The 22598-nt window shown below is 40.1% G+C and overlaps 1 protein-coding gene across 1 annotated transcript in view; it reads left to right on the top strand.

Moving 5' to 3' along the window:
* banp (BTG3 associated nuclear protein) overlaps positions 1-22598 on the top strand; it is a 38258-nt gene that overhangs the window by 11742 nt on the left and 3918 nt on the right. The window contains exons 9-12 of the mRNA XM_079682007.1: positions 640-761; positions 3146-3217; positions 5344-5388; positions 21642-21782. Coding sequence (XP_079538133.1) covers positions 640-761; positions 3146-3217; positions 5344-5388; positions 21642-21782 — 380 coding nt within the window. The remainder of the gene's footprint in view (positions 1-639; positions 762-3145; positions 3218-5343; positions 5389-21641; positions 21783-22598) is intronic.

Here is a 22598-nt window from a genome sequence, read left to right as displayed (position 1 = left end):
ACTTTGGAGGGGCATGCGATGTAAATATCAAGCAGACATATTGTATTTGGCCATTATTATTATTTGTATACGTTTTTTTATTACTGACTGCTTTTCTTAGCTCTGTTAGCTGCTGCATGGTATGATACCAGAAATGACCCAACATCCTCCTCCAGAATGGTCTTTTAACAAAACAGTTTTTTTCCTTTTGGGCCTTTGTTGCAGATGACACTGTCCCCGAGCCTTCTTTTGATGTCTTTGCTTGCTTTCTTGAGATCCTTTAGTAGTTTCAGAGCTGCAGTGGAGGATGAGACTGGTCCATGCAGGGGCTTCAGGCTGCTGGTGTGAAAGCGGGTGTTTAGACTGAGGCCTGGAGTTTGTGTTTGGCTGCTAGACCATGAGTGTGTTTGGATGGCTAGCTGGAGAATCCTTGTTGTGTATTTAGGCGTTTGATGAAGTATAAACACGGCATCATCCAGCAGATGGCCTGGCAATTGGCCAGTTGTTGTTCTTTTTTTCTGAGGAGGTTGATAAGGCCCCTTGCATGATGTGTGGGTGTGTCAGTTTGTGTGTCCTTATTTCTTATGTGAAATCACTTTCAATGTACTCCTGACCTACTTTTACTGTACACATGACAATTCTGTTTGTCCTCCTAACCAGAGGGAGGCATGGGAGACGAAACGGGACAGATTGAGGCTGCTACCCAGCAGACCTTGCACTACACACTGGCCAATCAACAAGTCCAGTTCCACCGTATCGGCGAGGATGGACAAGTTCAAGTGGTGAGTGTCAGACATGCCATCCTTCACTGTTTCTCTCAATCCATTAGCAGACATCTGTATTTCTTGGAAAACACATTTAAAGTAGTCTCTCCAACACCAGCAACACTTACTATTACACTCGCTGATGTTATATGAGGGTCTCATAGAGCAGGGTTTGTAGTTTAGGCTGAAAGTTCATTCAACCCACCAAGGTGACACATGCAGTGTTCTGCAGGGATATAGTGCAGCTTATGTCAATGAAGGCGTTGCCCAATCTCAACGAGGGAATGACCTTGGACAGCTGCTATGGCCAAAGGTCACAACAAGGCCCACTACAGCGCTAAGGGTGGGCGGGCAAGGAGGAAGTGACCGCATCTTTCATATCTTGTACCCTAAATAACCTGAATATAAGCCACAGCAGCTAAATTGAATGATGTGTGCATATATAAGCCGCACTGGACGATAAGCCGCAGGTGTTTTAATGTTGAATTACCATATGTAAGGGATCGTGCACAGAGGGGATTGTCGGGAAAGAGATGGCTGTTTGAGGAAGCCCTCCCATCTATTAACATTTCAACAAACAAGTTGCATATTTGCATAACGTATTCAAGTGTTACCTTTTAGTGCAATAGTAGCTACAGAAGATGTACTGTGCTGTGTAAACTGTACTGTATCACATAGCGTTTAAGACACACAAACTTTTCAACTTTCAAACTTAAACGTTGCGCTCCCAGCGCACGTACGGGCAGTGATCTACAGCAGTGGTTTTCAACCAGTGGTACGGGAACAAACTGTCTCACTCTCGTAATTTCTGTCTGTCTTGCTCTCGTTCTGTCTCTCGTACCACTCTCGGTTCCACTTTTACTTATGCGCGCTACCTGTCTCACTCTTTTCCAGCCTCCAGCTCTTCCTGCTGGAGCCCGCCGCTTAAAGGTGGGGTGCGCGGACCGGCCATAGAGCCCATAGAGTTAAAGGTGGTGGACTGTAACCTGTAAAATCCATAGATTTAGGAGGTCCCCTAGTGGCCGTTAGCTGTAAAAATCCATAGATTAGCCGCAACGTTATATAAGCCGCAGGGTCGAAAAATGGGAAAAAAGGCGCGGCTTATAGTCCGAAAATTAGGGTAAATGGCATCTTGAAAGTCTTAAGGAAATCCCTTTTTAGAGGTAAAATTTCCTATATTAATCCATTGTTTTTAAATTAGGTTAGTAATTGAGTGAGAACAGCTGGTCCCAGTTTGTATACTTTTTAAATATTCAAACAGCTGTTTAAGGATACACACAAGCTGTGAGATGTATTTCATAAGAGCTTTTTATGAAGAAATGAATAATTATTTTTTGCATATTTGTCGATTGCAAAGCCGGTGTTACCAACTAAAACAAACCTATTATAAAAAATAACACATGATCTGAGTATAATTCTTGCACATTTAAGGGAAATGTTCTGCCTCATCTACGCATTGTATGTGATGACAGTGCAGAATTAGTTGGCTCACTTTATCAAGGAAGGGTAATAAATGGTGGGCGGTGTGTGTTAAAGGGTGCAGCTGATCTTGAAATGTATTTAATACAGCAGGGGAAATCATAAAGACTTACTGGCTGTGAATCAGCGCTGCATCCGTCGTCTGATAGTTAATCAACTAAATGTGTTCCCAGATTACACTAATTTATTATTTGTAATCACATTCAGTACATTGATTCGCAAGAAAAGCTGAGTTCACAATTTTGTTTAAAAGTCTTATTTTTATATGAACATTGTACCCCAAATAAAACATGAATAGCTTGCTACTTGGCTGAGCTACAACACGTGCTAGCTCAGTGGTGCCGTTGTAGGTTCAATAGAAAGAAAGTAGTTCCTTAATGAAAGCTCATGATTTCTGGAAAACCACATAGCTGTGTGCTTTGTACAACACAGTCTAATGTAGGTGCATTTTATTCAACATACCTACGGTTGATATCTCCAAAATTCAGCAGCTCACAACAATGCAATTCTGATACATATTACTACAGGTAAACAACAAATATTTCTCTAACTACTGAAGCCTCTTGCACAATTTTGAATACATTGCAAATTATAAGCATTTTGAATTTGATCTCTTATATTAGCCACAGTTTTAAAATGAATTTGTTATTTGCTGTAATGAAGAGGAGGAATGTTTACAGCAAACAAACCCAGTTGTATTGTTCATTTGGGGGACTGAATATTGTTTAAGGGCACACTACAAAACATTTCTTTCAATCACATTAATGAATAATTGTACAATGACTGTATTTAGATTTCTTTATAGTTAAAGAAAGTGTTTAGGAATAAAGGAAAACAGGTCTTTGCAGATGTCTTCATTTCTTGACCACCTTGATGTAATTGTTCCAGCTTTAGACGTCTCATTCTTCCTCCGTGCCTTTCAGATCCCACAGGGTCAGCTGCACATTGCCCAGGTGCCACAAGGAGAGGAAGTGCAGATCACACAGGACAGTGAGGTAAGCGTGTTTTTGTGTTTGTGAGAATGAAAGAGAAAAGGAGAAACAGTCAGCCACACCTTTTCTTGAGTCATCCTTCCTGATGAATTAGGTGTCTAAGCAAACATGTTGGTCCGGAGAGTTTCTCTCCAGACGGCATTAAACTGTAGCAGTTAACTTGTGCTTGAGAAAGAAGTGGTTTCCTGGGAAGTGGTTTATTTCACTATGTTCATGTCAGTATGTTGCGTTTGAAGTTTGGTTTGTACTTTTGTTGTCTTCGGGCTATCTGATAACTCGCTTCATTTAACTGGCTATTTGAAATAATCAATTACATCTGTGTGAGCACGTAGGTTCAGAAAAATGCACTTTAGATTTTTCCATGACTCTACAGACAGAAATACTTCAGTTTTGTATACATGTGAATGGTAAAATAGACGTTTTAGCATTAATGAATTAATAATTGATTAATTAAACAAGTTGCATGAATACTGTACACCTACATTTTGCAGAAATAAAAACACTTCTTAAACATTTTATTATTTAAAACCGTAGACTGGTGTCCAGCACATTACTCTACAGAGCTATAGTTCCCTTCTGATAAGGCTCTCTTTCACATTGAAATCTCGCCAAGTATTTCTTAAGGAAATCACTGTTGGTCCCTCATAGTTCTGTGGAAGAAGATTTTTTTTCACATGTTTTAGACTTTAGGCTTTTTCCCTTTGTCATAAACAAAATGTACAGCCTTTCACCAGAGCACACTATTCTTTTCATCTGTCAAAAAGGTTTGTTAAGCATTTACGATTTCCGTTTTTGAGCCCTCTATTTTTTATTTGCCCATACAAATAGCCATCCCCATGAACCTCAGTAATACCTGACAACATTTAAGTCATTAGTGAATTTAAGCAAAAGCAGATGTTGTGTAATGTTTATAACTTCCTGCATGGGGTTATGACTTTTGTTTTGTACATAATGCCCAGGTGTCTCGTGCCCCCACCAGACATGCACTCTGCATGCACACACAGCTGTGGCATGTATCTTATTCCAAACCACAGCGACTGCTAAAGAGGAAATTCCTCATCAGGATCACTGTTAGTTTTTTTTTCAGGGACGTGGATTATGTCAGGGCGCCAATCTATGCACACGCATGTAATCACATACTGTATAAGACACGTGCCACACATAAATGACAGCTTGACATATGTGCAAAAGCGCTTGACACCTTGACGCAGTGCTTTTCTAATTTCCTGTTCAGTTTTGCTAAAGGAGAAAGAAATGCACGATTGAGTGAAGAGAGAAGGAGGCAGAAAAAGCTCTGAAGCCTTTCCTGCTCTTTGTGTCTGAGCCCAGATATTGTTCTCCTCTCCTTCCTATTCCATGACATTGTTTGTTTTTTTGAGTTCAAAGCTTAGCAACAAAATCCCACTCCTTCCAACTGCCACTCATAGAATATGTTTTCATTAGGAACGGGCCCCTTTCATCAAAGCCATTGGTTTCAGCATGCTTAAAAAGGAAATGAGCTGTTTGAAAGATTACACTGTTCTCTCACCATATGGCAGCCCCAAAATCATTCGATATATATATATATATATATATATATACATGAAATCAATTAGCAAGAGAAAACAACTGAGAGTTGAGGTTGTATAAATAACGCTTAAAGGATGTCCTCTCTTATGCGGTCTTGTTAACATCACTGTGGGAGTTCAGAAATGTAACAATGGTCATTGCATCTTGATGAGATTGCGATAAGCTTGTGCCTTTTTTAAATGGGTTTTTGTTTTTGTTTACAAGAGCCTTGGTGAAGCCAGAAATGACACAAGTGTTATTTACAAGGACATGCCAACAACTCAAACTCTTATGTCATCGGGTATAAAAACTCTTCTTCTAAACCCTGGAAGCTTAAAAACCTTTAAAAGCTGTTGTGATACTGAGTCACTTACTTAACACTGTCATGCAAGATTATCTCATAATCCCACTCTCACCGTAGCACCACTAAATGCCTTGGATTACCTTGTGACAATTCCTAATGAGGGAGTCCTTAAGGGCAATATGAGGGCAAATAAATGGGCAAGATGTTTTAATTTTATGGCTCAATGATATTGTGTGTATTTTGAAATAACGTATATTACTTTCTTTTTTTTTTACAGGGAAATCTTCAGATCCACCAAGTGCATGTCGGTCAGGATGGACAGGTAAGAATATGTTCACAGTAATCTAAATCATTTAAATTCACTTAGGAATCCATGCTCATGATAAACCACATATTTTTGCCTTACTTCTTATTTTTGTGCATAATGTACAAATCCGTCAAAAACAAAGGCTGTATATCACCAAGTGTTGGACAATCTAGAATCTTCTTTCCATTTATTTACCTCGATTTAACACAAAAACTAAATCACTGAATAGTCCAAATAGGACCTGATTTATCTTTAACTCCCTTCATGCACTTCCACTTTAAGTTGTGGTTCTAAAAACGACATTGGTCTTAGTTGTTCAGCTTTTTTCAATTACCGTAATTTTCGGACTATAAGGCGCACCTGAATGTAAGCCGCAGCAGCTAAATTGAATGATGTGTACATATTATAAGCCATACTGGACGATAAGCCGCAGGTGTTTTAATGTTTAATTACCATAAGGGTTCGTGCACAGAGGGGATTGTCGGGAAAGAGATGGCTGTTTGAGGAAGCTCCCATTTATTAACATTTCAACAAACAAGTTGCATATTTCATAACGTATTCAAGTGTTACCTTTTAGTGCAATAGTAGCTACAGAAGATGTACTGTGCTGTGTAAACTGTACTGTATCACATAGCGTTTCAGACACACAAACTTTTCAACTTTCAAACTTAAACGTTGCGCTCCCAGCGCACGTACCGGCAGTGACCTACAGCAGTGGTTTTCAACCAGTGGTACGGGGACAAACTGTCTCGCTCTCGTAATGTCTGTCTGTCTTGCTCTCGTTCTGTCTCTCGTACCACTCTCGGTTCCACTTTTACTTTTGCGCGCTACCTGTCTCACTCTTTTCCAGCCTCCAGCTCTTCCTGCTGGAGCCCGCGGCTTAAAGGTGGGGGGCGCGGACCGGCCATAGAGCCCATAGAGTTAAAGGTAGTGGACTGTAACCTGTAAAATCCATAGATTTAGGAGGTCCCCTAGTGGCCGTTAGCTGTAAAAATCCATAGATTAGCCGCACCGTTATATAAGCCGCAAGGTCGAAAAAAGGCGCGGCTTATAGTCAGAAAATTACGGTACATTTAGTTTTTCTATTTCACTGCACTCGTGTTTGTCTGAATTGCAGTGAACCACAGTGACTTCTGTGTACGAGGATGTCACATTCATACACTCTATGTTGCTGTAAGTGTGGTGGCCCTGATGCGTGTGTGTGAGGAATATTTTGCTGAAGGTTTTGCCAAAGAGCATTCACGAGCGTCACATTCTAGACCTTTGTCCTGAAGGAAGAGGTAAAAACATGCTTCAACTGCCTCACTAAAAATTACAGGCCTGTTAGGCTCTCTAAGGGAAGGCTGTTATGGGTCAGGGGGGAATTCAGAGATTGTATCCAAGGTCTACTGGAGCACATGGATGTAAAGAGAAATACTTATTGAAAACAAATGTTTCGACTTCAAGTGCATCCAATTTCCATCTTCCATGTGTTATTTAAGGACATCTGAATAAGTGTTGAAACAAAATGCAATAGAAGCCAGAAATATTTTATACACAGAACCAATCAAACTATTCAAAAACTATTGCAATAATGAGAAAATAATATAAGCTCACTGTTTAGTGATACCAAAAACTGACTATACTATTGGCAGAATAAGGTATTTAAAGGGGAGTTTCCTCTAAATGCATAACAATGTGTTTTTACATTTAATGTTACGCATCAAAACACATTGTTAGTAGCATTGAGCTCTAACAAATGTGCTGAATGCAATTCCTTACTCATTAAACATTTATAGAGCAGATGTTTGTGCAAGCCCGGCACCGTGGGAGGGCCAGGCCCTCCCATTTGTCATTCCTGCCCTCCCCCAATAAACATGTTTTTTATTATTTAAAAAATTATAAAATATATATATTTTATTTTTTTAATTATAAATAAACGGTGAACTTTTATGCTACGATGTATGTGATGTCAGATAATAACAAATAAAAAAAAAATCGCAGCCTACGTCCAATAAATGCATGTGTCTGTTGTGATTTGTGATTCGTCCACATTTAGACCAATCACAGCGTCACACTCTGCCGCCTATTCTTTTGCTAAAGCTTTGCTGCACTTATCAGTCTGTTTCAACCGCCTATAGATCAGTGGAATAGATTGAAACAATGAGCGGGGATGTTTACAGCGCCACTCGAGTGTGTGCATGTTTGTCCTGGACACGCACACACAGGATAAAGAAAACAAGAATAGAATTTGAAAATACACAGCCGGAACAAATCTGCCACTTCCTTACAGAGCCCCTCCTCCAACACACACGAACGCGCACACATGACCAATGAGGGCATGAGATAAGTTTGTGCATGAGATGGAAGGCTGACAGGCAGGTAGGCCATCCAGTTACTTTAGCCGGGCCGGCTAAAATGATTGTTCGTGCTTTTTACAGTAATACGGCTTCCAAAGGTGACATTTTTTTATGGATTATTTTTGTCAAAGCACTTCAGATATTTATTGCTATCGGGATGTTAAGAGCATTCCATGGAATATAACAAAAAGTGTATCTCAAGCCGGTTTCTCAAACTTACCTACCCCACCTTTAAGCACAATGAAAATATGATCTTTCAGCCCTTATATCAATAATTAGTAAATATATGAAATATAGTAATAGTTATTTTTAGTTGGAAGGAGGTCTGAAGTATTATTTATAGCTCAATAAATGTAGGTAAGTGCATATCATTATATTATAATTTGATTAGGGTATTTCATCCTATATATGAAGCAAATACAGTATGTGACTTTGAATATTGTAACTATTTAAAAAAATAAATAAAATGTAATTAAATGTTTCTATTAGTATTATTATACATTTTGTTTATTAATTTTTTTGCCGTCCAAAAACAATTATATCTCCTAGTTGGATATAATAGAGTTTGTTATAATAATGATATACTAATTAGAAACATATACCCTCAGAGTCCTTACAACACGTGCACTGGGATTATTTTTCTGTCCTCCCAGTGTCTTTATCCACACCTCTCCCCTCGTCTTTCTCTGCCTTGGATTGTTTCTGTTCCAGTTTCTCTGTTCTTCTGCCAAAAATCAAGCAAGTCTTGATCAAAACAGAGCGGGTTTGTGTCTGACCAATGCAGGCCACATATGGATGCCCTTAACACATAATCATTTCACATTCATGATTTCATCATGTTTGTCTAGAAGCAAGACTTTAGGGAAGGAAGTTCTTTCTCACGCTGCCCATCTTGCAGTTAAACTGTTTGGTGTTATTTTTTTAGCACATTTGCTTTTATGCAACAGCTATTATGGTTGTTTTTCCTTCTAAATTGTGAATGGAAGCTAAACATATTTACTGTTCATTACCAGCTAATAAAACTATTTTAAAGACAATTCATCCCACAGGACTCCCTAAAGAAATAGCAATATTAATTACATTACTCAGTCATTATGCCCTAGAATCATTTATCGTACTTGCATTAATTGGGTCAACACAGCCTTATGTTTTCTGATTTTCAAAGACCAATACCGACTACCTCCACTAGCTGATATGGAGGCACCAATCGCACACGCTGGTTGGCTGTGATCTTTGTGGTGTTTTTCGGATGAAGGCGGCTGTGTTAATGCAGACCCAACACAAAAATCTTGGACAAAATAACAAAGGGTCTGCAACGAAGTGTGATGTCATCCGCTGTCCATTAGCCAATCAAGTATGTGCATGTATACATTTTTGGTATAAATCTATGTTACATGAACATCCTGTTTACCCTTTCATTGTTTACAAAGAGCATAAAATGATAGTCGGTGTCAAATCTGTCCAGAGCTGTACAATTATTCCTCATAGTATTATAAACCGCTGTGCTGTGTTTTGGCTTCTGATAAGCTTTCAAACTCATGGAACTATTACTCAAACCCGCCATATCTCAAGGTCTCATCAGTACGTTAAACTACACGCCTCTACCAACGCAGCCTTTTGAGTTTGAGGTCCCATAATACTTCTTACTTCCAAGATTTGTCATATAAATAGACTATGCCGTCTTAAATTCAGATTAACTGAGATATATTTGACGATTTGTTGGATAAGTCATAAGCACTGTACTCATATTTCAGAAATGTTTGGCTTAAGGCTGCATACGATTTATCCATGGATTTTTTTTTTTTGGCCAATGAAAAGCATTAAAAGTTCATTTTAAGTTACAACCTATTTTTATACTCTAAAGTAATTCAGACAGTGAAAACTGAGAGAACCATCTGAAATATACCGTGAAATATGTCAACATGTGGGGTATAGGAGTAACATGCCACCCACTGTCTGGAACCTTTCCAATTCTCCATTTTCTTTTTCTTTTAATAGTCTAATTATAATTTGTATCTAACAATTCACTTATTGGTTCAAAGCGCCATTGGCTTTCTGTGTGCACGCATATTTGTGATGTGTGAATGCATCTGCTTTATGAGATTTGTGGTTGTTTGTATCGTTTTATTTGCTCTTTGGGGCTCTGTTCTATTGATTGAGGCAGTCACCACACATCCCCACGCTCCGTCTGTCACACAGTCATAAACACACTCATTTGCTCGTGTCCCAGAATGACCTCGTCACCAAGTTAGACAGCAGCATCTTTCTCTGTCTTTTTCTCTATGAACTTAGAAGTTTTGCCCAGAACGTTTTTATAGATTTCCATCAGCTTTATCACTTTCAGATGTTCTGTAGGGCATAAAATAGGCTATTTGGAACTTGGTTGGATATCCATACGCATTAGCCTACTTACAGATTGACCCTTAATGGTGCAAGAACAAAACAGAAGAGCCTCGACAAAGGCCTGTATTTCTTTGGCAGGTCTGGGAGCCCAGTCCAATAAAAATCTCCTTTATTTTCTCTTTCTTTTTGCTCATATTTAGATTGGGTCTGTAAATTGATATGAGTGCCGTGCCAAAACAAACACACAGGAACTTATTCTTTAAACTTGATGTTGCAGGTCAAGCTTTTCACACGCATGCAGTAGTGCTAGGGTGGCAGTGACTTCTCATTTTATGGTTAAAGTTTCTTGGAGCGGATACCAGGCCACTCTTAGGTCAGCTCTTAAATCTGATAAACCCCAGAAAGCACATAAAGACACTCGGGGAAACGGGGGCTGAACAAGTATGATAGCAGTGATAACACTTATTCAAGGAGATGAATCAATTTGACCAGATATGTTCGCAAACTTACATCAAATAAGCAATGTGTTATGTCACTGTTGTTATCTGGTAGAATAATGCGGAGGCTATGCTAGCGTGACCTAGCATTCATCACACAAGTGCTCTCCTTTTGTTTTCTTTCTCTGGGGCGATACTCTCTTCTTTTTTCTCACCCTCACACCCATGACATGTAGCTGTGGTTACATCTGTCTTTAAGAGGCCACCTGCCCCATCAAATCACCTAAGTCACATTAACGTCAGATGTTCACACTCTCTGGTCGAATCTTGACCGCATTAGGGTCAATTGCATCAATAAAGAAAAGTTGTTGCAGTCTCCAGCTGTGATTTTTAAGAGCTCCAAACAGCTGTTTATGCACTCAGTGGCTACATCAGGGTATTTTTATTCATTCTTGTTGTCCAATGTTATCTGCACATTGTCTATTTTGCCTCTCAGCTGTATTTGTCCCATTGAGTCATTATCAAAATCCCCATTTTTCGATTTCCTGCCTCACATTTGTCTATCAGATCTCAGTTTGTGTTGACTTACATTTAGTCGTCTACAACCTGAACGAATGATGGATCATTTATCTACTGTACAAAGTCTCAGCACATCGAGGGGTGAAGTTGCATTGAAAATATTAGTTCAAATCTGGCCTCCTCATTGGGTAGGTTTAGTAATTAATGCCACTGATTTCTTTCCCAAGGGATTGTTATGGGTAATGGATCCAGAGTCTGAGACGGTGGGCCTTCCCTCAGAAAAAGCTTTGTAAAACATCAAATCTATAGGATCCTGATTAGGTTATCTGATCTCAGAGACATTCAACAATTGAGCCAAGAGAGCCTTTTATTGCTGTTTATCATACATTCAGACTGAAACAAATACGTTTAAAAAGTTATTTCCTATGGCATTTAGGTTGGAACTCTTGGTAAATGGGAAAACCAATAATATATGCCAAACTACTGTATCTCTGAACTAACTCTTTAGCCAAATCACACACATTAGGCTACTGTCTTATTTTGATAACTAATGTAATATATTTTCACTTCAATTCGCCCAGCCTCCCCTAAAAATGGTGGCCTATGTTGACACATTTTTAAAGCCTCTCTTTTAATTGTGTGAATATAAAATCAATCTTTTTGGTGTTCCCAAAGCTGTCATTATATTGTCCGCAGTTTATGCAGACTGTCCCCAGGACATGGATTTATTCAATAAGAACGACTTTAGATGGTAAGACACTGCTATGCCATTCTGTTTGATGTATTGTCTTAGTTCTGTAAGGCTTCTACTTATTGTGTTAAATCCTCTATAATGTTCAGAACGAGCCTATTCTACACTTGATGTATTTTAATGTTGTCAGTAATTTTGTCTTTTCTCATGAATCCTATTTCTGGAAGAAAACGAGTTGTGTTTATTGGAAAAACACTTAGCATTGTATTATGATGGACCCAAATTAGTTATCGAGTGTGTTTATTTTAATAACGATTATTGCTGCACGGACAAGAATGCATTGCTGAAATGAAAGTCTTACCTGAGTGATTATTTGATCAGGAAATCAATTCAATGCTACCTTTCTGTAACGGGAAAAATACAAAATATTAAAATGTATAACCCTTTAGCTCTCTCTATAGAGTTTTCAGTGCATGACTAAATCAGGTCGTCCTGTAAGTTTACTGCTTACTGTTGGATATTTCTCCAGGAAGAACATAGAACAAGACTTTTTTTCAGTAAGAGATAAGTGAAAGAAGGCTGAAGGACAAGAGGTCAAACCCCTGCTCCAGCTTTCATAAAATAAATTGAGGCCTCTTTGTAGTCGAGGAGAAAGGCTGTGTTAATATTCTGACTGAGAGGGGTGCAGACTGACCCCTCTGTCTGCCCTCTGTCCACCTATCAGGCTCTACATTGTCCCTGGAAATGTACTGAATGTAATGAGCATCTAGGTGTTCTTCACACACACTATTCTCTTTGTTTGTTTGTCTAACTGTGCATGCACACATCACATCTGTGTAGCACAGCTGTCTCTGTATCCGCTTTTATTTCAGTGTATGCCAACTAAGCCCTGAAATTAGTGGAACAGTGCCAGTTGAAAGTCAGAGCAAAGCTAGAGCCAAAGTTCTCCACCAGCTTATAAAAACCCTCTCATGGAGACGGAAGAGAAGGCAGACCCATGAAACTATAAAATAACTAGCCTTTTACTGCATTCCCTGTCTGAGTGTCTGTCATAGCCTCTTATCTCGTGCCCTTCCCTCTCCGTTCTGTGAACTTACCCTGCACTGATGCAGACCAAATGGAGGATCGCAAGATGAAAGGAGCGGCTGATCAGAAGGAGGGGAGTTAAAAAACAAATGATGGGGAGAGGAAAGTCAAAAAGGGACACCGTCTGGAAGAGATGTTTTGTCCCGTTCGTGTTTGAAAAGTGAGACCAGTTAAGCTTTGAAAACACATGCTTGGCACCAGATGCCACATAAAAAAACATTCCCTCTGCTAGCTCGAATGCTTTAGGCAAACACAACGTGCCTGCAATAACCTCGGGATTGCCCTATTTTCTCTCTTCCACATTCATGCTGTCAATCATCTTTGAAATGACTTGAAAACAGAAAAAGAAGAAGAATGGAATCACTTTTACTGATCCATCATGAGTCATATACCGGTGATGGACCTGAAGGCCGCCCATCTGGGGCTCAAAACATGATCATCAAGAGTGTAATGACAGGCCCCCCACCCTTCTTCCTTCCCCTAGTTGAACCTCTGCCACCCCTTCCTGTTTGCACATGTTGCGGTGCATCTGTTGGACCATCCCAACGGCCTTGTTGATGGTCCGTGTGGGAACTGGGTCACAAGACAGATTGTCCAATTCGGCACTGGCCCCTACATCCATGCTGCCAGGACCTGTAAACACAGAACCAGGAGAAGAACTAGCTCTTTGATGCTAATGGTGGTGCACAGAGGGAGAAAGATGTGTCAAAAAAGTTGATGGAGGATGATGGCCAAAAATTGAAAGCTGAGGTAATAACAAAATAAATGGATAAAGAGGGACCAAACAAATGAGTGGGTGTTGAACCCCCTGATCTCATGTTATACTGCAAGTATTGATGCTACAGTTGTTTGAGTCATCAGCTCCTCAAAGCCTGTTGTCAGTTAGCTTCGGTAAAAGTCTGGTGTCCTAGGACAGTATCTCTTCATTTGTCAATTCTACACACAAAGCAGATGGTTGCACAATCTGCAAGGTTAACCTCAGAGAATCAGGGTGTGATTTGTGCTGGAATCAAGCTGCTGGCCCGTGGCCCAAGTTACTCTTCTGTCCTCTTTCTCTCTCTCCCCCCTCAAGAATGTTGTTTCTCATGTGTAAAGGGTTCCAGAAATTACTGTGATTCACAGTCCGGGGGGAGGGTAAAAATGAGATGAAAAGATAGAAACAAGATGTTTTATGACCAATGTTTAGTGTAAGTGGGTTTTACGTAAGCAGTCAATGATTTAAAGATCTAGTGGTGGATCATGTTTCAAAGGAGTATTGGTCTGCTTTGCGTCCTTGTGACATCATGGCCTGGAGATAAAGCCACAGATCGGGAAATCCTTAGTTCTGAGTTTCCTGCGTAGGTGTGTGTGTGTGTTAGTAACTCAGCATTTCTAAGCAGTGCAGAGGAGGGTACCCCCAGTGGTGTTTTCTTTTGTCTTCGAGGGCAGAGCCCTGGGTCCGCATGGGTGTGAGAGTAAGAGGGACCAGATGTTTCATATGCATGTCAGCGTGACTCACCATCGGCACAGGCTTGGTGCAGCCCTGTCTCATCAGTCCCAGGCCTACAGAGCTCATCATCCACCCGTTTCAGATTCAACACGATCCGGGCCGAGACAGCAATTCTTACAGCAATAGTCAGTGCATTTACATGGACTCTAGGTTAATTAAAACCTGCTTATACAAATATTCTGTCATGTAAACAACTTAATCAGGATATTTGACGCATGATTGGAATGAACATTATTTGATTAACAGATAGCTTTCTCACCAGTCTTTCAGATGAATCCTGGCTTATAAATGGCAAAGTCAGAATTATGGCAGATTTTCTTTTTTGTCCAAACACCGACCACAAAAATAAAGAAGAATAGATGCAAGGAAAAGAAGGAGCATGACCAGCAGTTTGGGAACGATAAAACATGTTTTTGTTGAAATGATAGAAAAAATGATTACATGACCAAAACTGCAACTAAAGGTGTTTTTCACACTACACATTATTTTGGAGATTACCATGAGTAATACATTATGTCAGAGAAATCACTAGCCAGATGTTTGAGATAATGTTAATCGACAGAGAATCCTCTGAATGGTTTGTTTTGTTTCCTCTTTTTCTATTGCTGGCAAATGTACAGGCAGCATTAAAAGTAATTGTTTCTGATGGGATCTTTTGGTTTGTTAATAACTCCAGCATGCTGCATGCTGATGAAAGATGACGGATGTCTGTCATGTCAAATGTGAGATTGAAGTAGAACAGTTAGATTCTTTGCTGCTGTTTAACAGAGTGGAAGATGTCAGGTCCCATTGGGTCCTCTTACAGATAATCTTTGGATGTGTTGCTTGAAAGGTCAGTCTTAGGTCAGGGGGGGGGCTAGTGGAGTACTTCGTGACCACAGAGCATGACCGTTGTGATCAGCTGTTTTAGCGCAGTTCTCCAGTGAAGGGGGGGAGTCTTCCTCCGCAGCTGGTTGTCGTAGTTTTGGCACAATTCCGTTGTACAGACCACCGTTAAAAGCAGCCCTGTCTGTGAGACCGACTCTGTCGTCCGGTGTTCTAACCGCCTTCTGGAAAAGCTTCACAAGTACGTCGGTACGCAAATGCGCTTTGTGACGGTACGCATTTCAGATTGTTGCCGCGCATGCGTACCTGCGTACCAGTTATGTGCACCCTTGGCTATAGGACCGCTTCAAAGGCTGAATGCCCAAAAATATGGATTGAAGTCAAATTCTTCGAATAAAAACAAGAAGAAAAATGTGGATTCTAATTTGAAAATCAGCTGTATGAATAAAGCCTCCAACTTTCTGTTACAACACTACATTTGAATTAAGAAAGCTCATTGTGCATTTATTTCTTCTCCAGACTAGAATAAATGGCTTGAAGATGGGTATTTTGTTAGGGCGTACATCAATGAATGAAATGGATAATTTGAAACACAGATTATCCTAAATCGTGAGAACAGAGAAAATCTTCAATGGAATTTACTTCCTTATTGTTTTTACAGGGCCTGAGTTTTAATTTTAACTGGTATTTTTTTAATCAGTCCTCTTTAGATTAGCCGATCTTGGATCAGAATTCAAGTCAAGCCGGGTTTGTTGTAAAACCTTTCAGAGCCTTTTCTGATTCTGACTCCCAGAGTGCCTGTGGGAGTTGTGGAGCAAAGGATGCAAGGGAGGGTTTGATTAGATGCAGGTGTTGAGCTCTGGTGTAGAAACACTGTCAGGGTGTGGGTGGAGATGGGAAGCTGTGGGCCATGTTACGAGGTCATTCAGAGACATCAAGATATATAATAGGAGTTTTTTTTTTTTTTAAAGAATAATGTGTTGACAGGAGATGGATGGATCAGTAATGTATAGTAATATATAGTAATATCACTTGGCAAATGTCTTAACCTTTAACTGTAAATAAGTGAGACTTCTCAAATCTTAGAGTAACTAAACAAGATACTATTTGGCTTGTCTTTCAACTTTCGAAACTTTTTTGATTTTTACTGCAAGAACACTAGCCTCGTTCACACCGCAGTACTTTTCCCACTTTAGTTCCGATATAGTTCCGAAATGTCGCCTTCACACAAAAAAGAGCCAGAACTAAAATGAGTTCATCAGAACCTTTTTTACCCCCTTTTGCGTCCCTGCTAAAGAGCAGGTACTTTCGCGGGAGAAAAAGGTTCCTATGTCTGATTGGCTGGGTTTTGTGAAGCCGCCATTTTATTATCCTCGCATTAGCATTATTAGCATTAGCCCAGCGCAGAAACGCAGAGAGACTAACTTATGGCAACACAAAAGAAAACATGGGAGCGGTGGAGATGAGGAGATGTCGGCGTTCTGACGATTTACTCGGAAGGCTTCAGTAGAAGCTGCTGGGAGTCCCAGGGTGACCATCTTTTCTCATGAACTAAGTTCTCATGAACTAAAGATGGAAAAGTACTGCGGTGTGAATGCGCCTACTGTTGCAGTATGTTGTTACTGTTGTTATTATGAGCTGGGACTCAGCTTAAATCAGATTAGTCCTCAGACTCGGAGGTAGTATAAAATATATGTGGAGTTAATGCTTGCAGTGAGACATATTTAGGCCAGTGTGCTTATTTTCCCACTTGTCGACACTCAACAAGCACTCAGCACACCGCTGTGCTTTAGGGGCATATTAAGGGCCAATTCGCAAACAGGCCATATTCCCCCCCCCTATCCTCTGAACCACCCACCCACCCGGAGATAGTGTTTCTGCTTGGACATCTCTCCACGGTTTGCAGTTACAGATGTTGTCAACAACTGTAGAGCTTAGAGGAAGTTCCAGCCACTCCAAAGTCCAAATGTTTCTTTTTTCTATTCCCTGTTTTTCTTTTAGTTTAGTTTTTTTCAGATCTGAAAGAAGAAGAGGAGGTATCCCTTTAAGCCCCTCTCACACTGTCCCAAAATTGACACCAGATGGACACACGATAAAGGAAATGTTGAAATTCGGCTCTGATCGTAACAACATCCTGTCATTCGTGAGGGCATCTTAAGCCATCGTATGACCAATTGGCCACCGCTCACGAAGTTGCTGCCGGAGCCTGAGAAACTCCTCCGGCGGTCATACGATGGCTTAAGATGCCCTCACGAATGGTCCGATGTTGTTAAGATCAGAGCCAAATTTCAACATTTCCTTTATCGTGTGTCCATCTGGTGGTTTTATTGCACAACAAAATCATGTAAACATATTATGTAAATAACCCAATTTGTGTTCTGTGAAACTGAAAAGGATATGACATTGTTTTTGTTACTTTCGTTGCAGTTGTATGTCTTAAATGTAACTTTTATTTAGATGCTTTTATTTTGAAGGCGAGTTGACAGGAAGTTGTTGTTGTACTTTAACATAATTGTTTTTGTTACTTTCGTTGCAGTTGTATGTCTTAAATGTAATGTAAATGTTGCCTTTGTGTGTGGTTCAGGACCATCTTCGTGCAAAATTCACAATTCCATATTTGTGTGTCCATCTGGTGTCAATTTCGGAACAGTGTGACAGGGGCTTAAGGAATCATAGGAACCAGATTTGTTTGTCTTTTTTTATGTAGATCACAGGAAAACCTTTATGTTCTATGTGTGTGGATTTTGGTATTTATTAAAAGAGACGATCTTTCAGGGGGGAGAAAAATCTTTAAGAACATACTCAGACACAAACACACACATGCACACTAAGTGGTGACTCATATTATTGTTCGCTTCACAGCTGAGTTTAACTGAGACCTCCGGTGAGCCTGGGAATTAATGCCAGCTTGCACAAAGGATTAGGATGTGGAAACACATTTAGTGATTGATGCATCACTCAGAATGTTACCACTGAAAATCAGAGGCATTGTTGCATTTCTGATATTTTCTGCAAGCCTTCCTTATTCAAGTTGAACTATTATTGTATAACATACAATGTATACATTTTATATGACGTTAAAGGAGAAGAATCACACTTTAAGATCCTCAGATGATGGCGTTGTTTATCCAGTTGGTTGTTGTCTTTCAGTCTTGAAATCATGAATGTTTTTCGCATTAAGATGTTCTTGTTGTTCATTTTTGCTCTCACATTGCTGTTTCCTTAGTGCCTGAATCCATTACCGAGAACATTACAGCATCAGCAAAAGATTTATTTTCCCCTTTTTTCTTTAGGCAATGACAGCTAGCAAAGCCAACAGAGAATTGAAGATGCTCTTGATTATTCAGCGCTCTTTTCTCCAGTACTGTGTTGCAGTTGCAGCATCAGGGCTCTTTAATCCAGCTTGTCTGCATAGGGGTGGCCAGCCAGCGGGTAATGGTTATCTAAGGGTCCCACTTCTTAAACTTTGAGGTCAACAGCAACTAATACACTCAAGAAATACTGTTTATGGCCTTTGTTTCTGACAAATTCAGCCCACTACGTCAAATCTTATATATTGAGCTGCATTTTAAGTGAGTCACCCCCGCATGTAGTTGAAAACTGAGACAGTTAGGCAATCAAAACAAGTCTGTTAAGTTTTCCCATTGTCGGGGGACTTGTCTGCTCCAAGTAAGCCCCTGCGAACGTTTACAACGTTTTATTGGAGGTATTAATTATCCAACTCTACAACAACCTTGATTTGTTGTTCAAGCTAAATATCTTTATTCATCAGAAAACTAAAAACATAATTTTGTTTTTTCACCATTACCAAACAACTTAATGATGATTATGTCCTATTTGCCGAATGAGGAGCAATTATCATCAGGGCCAACAGAATCAAAGTATGTTGCTTAACAGTGTTTTATATAAACCTCCAACCCTGTGGTATTTATAGACAACACATGTATGATGTATGCTAATAGGGTGACCCAAATACAAACAAGACTCAAATGTATCCTCACACATTTTGGCATCTTCCGTAAAGTCAATATATGTGTCTTGAGTGTAGATTTACTCTTAGCTTTCGATTATTTTGGACACATTCATACTTTCAAGCCAAACAGGACAATATTACACCCAGATAGACAGAAAGAGGTTGCTCAGAAAAAGCGAGTCGTGGGACAGGATGTGGACTCGAGAAGTTCCTGTGTAATCGCTGCAAAGATCTCACACGCCGTTCCAACTCTGTAAATGCTTTTGTGAGCCTCTGTGTGCTGCTCCTCACAGCTGAGAATGCAAGCGGCTCTCAAATGGAGTTTGAGAATCTTATTGAGTCTGACAAGTTTTTACTATCGCAAGTATCAAACATAGAATCTATGCGGTAATTATGCACTTAAGGTTTAGACACATGATCTTACTTGAGTTCGCACACGCATAGGTTCACATACGACTGCAGACAGATGCACACTTGGCAGACGCTGGGCTTGATTTCTTATATGAGAACAGTGAGATGAACTGTGAGGATGAGGACGGATCTCTATAGAGGAATGCCTTCATGAAGCTTCAACAGCTGGCTGTACATTTTAGATTTTTACTGATGTCAATGAACTGACTGATCAAGCTTTGTTTCCAAGGATGTAGTCTCAGTGGGATGATCCATACTTCAAGTATGTCCATACGTTTTTAAGAAATAGTTTGACATTTTAGGAAATAAGCTCATTTACTGGTACCAGGAGATGGTTAGCCTAGCGTGTGTTTATGCTCAACTAAGCTAGCTAGCTCCACATTTATTGCACAGACCTTGTAGTATTGAGCTTCTCCTCCAACTCTCTGCAAGAAAGTGATTAGCATGTTTCACAACATATTCAAACTATTCCTTTCACGGTCTGATTATAGTTTCCACCAACCCTTCGGGATTATGATGTTATTGATCAGGAATGTTTTATGTGTCACCAAACACAGTGATTCATTTGAGTCTTCTGTTGTGTTAAGAGTCTAGCTCCCCCACCCTCAATCCATACTGTGCCTGAAGCGTCCTGGTTGTCTGATCCGGTGAGTCAGGCGGACTTCTTACACTAATGACTTCCATCTGGGCGGCCGGGCCCGGCACATTATGGTGATGAGACGGCATTTTGTGGTGAAACTGGCAAAGTCTCTTTAGATGACGAGGCTAATCGGCCGGTTGAGGGTGGGTTAACTGAACCTTTGGGGCCCGCCACTAGCTCAGAACTTCAAAGTAAAGGTTGGACCTTTGGTTGAGATGCAGTGTGGGACTCTGGGGTTGGAAGGGGTTATGGGGCAACAAACATCATCTGTAATTGAGGTTTGGGTTTTCCTGCAGGCTTGCATATTCTCCCTTAAATGTTAATGTCTGTTAAGCATGTCCCAGTACCAAGTGCAGCTGGAGACCTCACATAACATCTTAGAAGAAAAACACAAAGACAACATACACATGATCCCTGCCAGACAGGAGTCACTGAATGTGCCTGTGTTCAGTCAAAGGCCATGATATAAATGATAAATGAGACCCTGCTGTCAGTTCGTGTAGGAATGCCTTTAATTTCAAACCACTCTGAGAAACTTCTTTTGTTGGAAAGCTTGGCCACACTGGGGGGTAGTAGTGTGGTGTGTGACCTCTGTCTGACTACAATGAACATGCACAAGCCCAAAGCTGAGTGTTTCTCTCCATTTGTCTTTTTAATGCGTATGTGTTGACAGGAGGATTGCATGTTAATTTGTATGTCTGTTGTCACATTAGAGTTATACAATCCAAACATATAAAAAGGTGCCCTCTGCTAATGCCTTGTACGAGGTCACAGAAACACCCACGTAAAAATACACTTCCCAATGTGTGTTGTGGTTACAGTCTATCTATAGAAAGAGCCTCAACAAACTATAGGAATACCCAACTCTCCAGCTGCTCTGTAATGAATGCGTCAGAACCACAGAGCCTGGCTCACTTTCAACACTGGGCGATTAGGATCCCCCTACGATGTCTCTTTCTCCATTCTCTGCCAATTTATTTTGTTTCTTCGTCTGAAAGAATTGTTAAATTAAATGATCCCAGATAAAATGAATCCTAATTAGTATATCATGTTATGGAGGGCAGGAAGGCAAAACTTGTAAAAAAAAAAGGTAATTGAGTTGAATGGACCATAAAGTTCCTCTCAAAGTCGATACATAGAAGGAGGGCGGGAAGAGACACAGTGAGAACAGCAGGGCTGAAATGTTTATTCACATCATTCAGATACCCCCGCATTGTGTTTATGGGACACAGTGCTTGTACACACTGATGGCTGTAATCAGTAAAAGAAAATAAACATATCAGACAGGACCTAAATGAGATTCTCTGCTGTTTGGTTTTATTTGTTTCTCGTTTCCAACCGTGTTTGCTATAGATCATTGCAGAGCCAGCCTGATTGTTGCTTTTCAAACTGAATCAAGCTAATGAGGGGGGTTTCAATGGGCTCTGTTACACTTTGGCTGATGATAATTGTGAGAATCGACTGAAATCATAATGGTTGACTATTATTTTTCTCTCTCTCCATTGTTCATCTTAGGTGCTACGTGGGGCTCAGCTCATAGCGGTGGCATCAGCTGATGGGGGGGCCACAGCAGTAGAGGGCTCCCCCCTCCCCAATGACATCCAAGTGCAGTACGTCCAACTCGCGCCCGTCTCAGATCACACAGCTGCCGTACAGGTAAAACAACAGCCAAAGAAACACAAATTATTCCAGGCTTGTACACGTGTACACACACACGCAGATTGTTTGTTAATGGGTAGTATTCCAACACCTGGAGAATGTTTCTATCATCTGAAGTGAAGCAGACCCCGCTGCTAATCTAAATCAGTCCCACTACACATGTTTGTTTTTGAAGAAATCCATGACAAATAGCTGTTCTCCACGTCTTTTCCTCAAACTGAAATAGGTCTGTTATCAGTCCTTCAGTGATGCCATCAATCTGTGAAGCATGCTGAGTGCTCGCCAGGAAATACAATTCCCAGGAAAAAGTGATTAGGAGTATGTGTTTGTATGTTAGCTTGGATTCAAAGTTTATTTCTTAAAGTAAATCAGACTAATAAATATCAGTCTTCTGGATAACTTCATGATACCACAGTGTTAAGTTATAAACCATTATTTATATTTCAAATAAGTAACAGACTATTCACTTTTTTATCTGGAAAATTGAAATGAATACACAGTACTACCAATCTCATCAGCTGTCTGTGATAAAAGAAAAAGTAACAAAATTGTATTTGCAACTTATTCCAAACATTGTTATTGCAACACGTTATTAACACACACAACCTCCGGTCATCATCAGTTGATTCAAATCCAAAATCTATTTTACAAAGCCTCTAACATCTGCCTGCCACAAGAAACCGAATTATTGATGAATCTTAGTGAATATACTTTCTTACTTAGCACATTTTTTTTCAAATATAATCATATTTTTGAGGAATCAAACATATTACTTTTTTCCCTTCTCCCTCTTTGGAGAAATGACGCCCTGTC

The sequence above is a fragment of the Notothenia rossii genome, assembly GCF_949606895.1.
Source record: "Notothenia rossii genome assembly, chromosome: 5".
NCBI lineage: Eukaryota > Metazoa > Chordata > Actinopteri > Perciformes > Nototheniidae > Notothenia > Notothenia rossii.
This window is presented reverse-complemented; position numbering and strand designations above follow the sequence as displayed.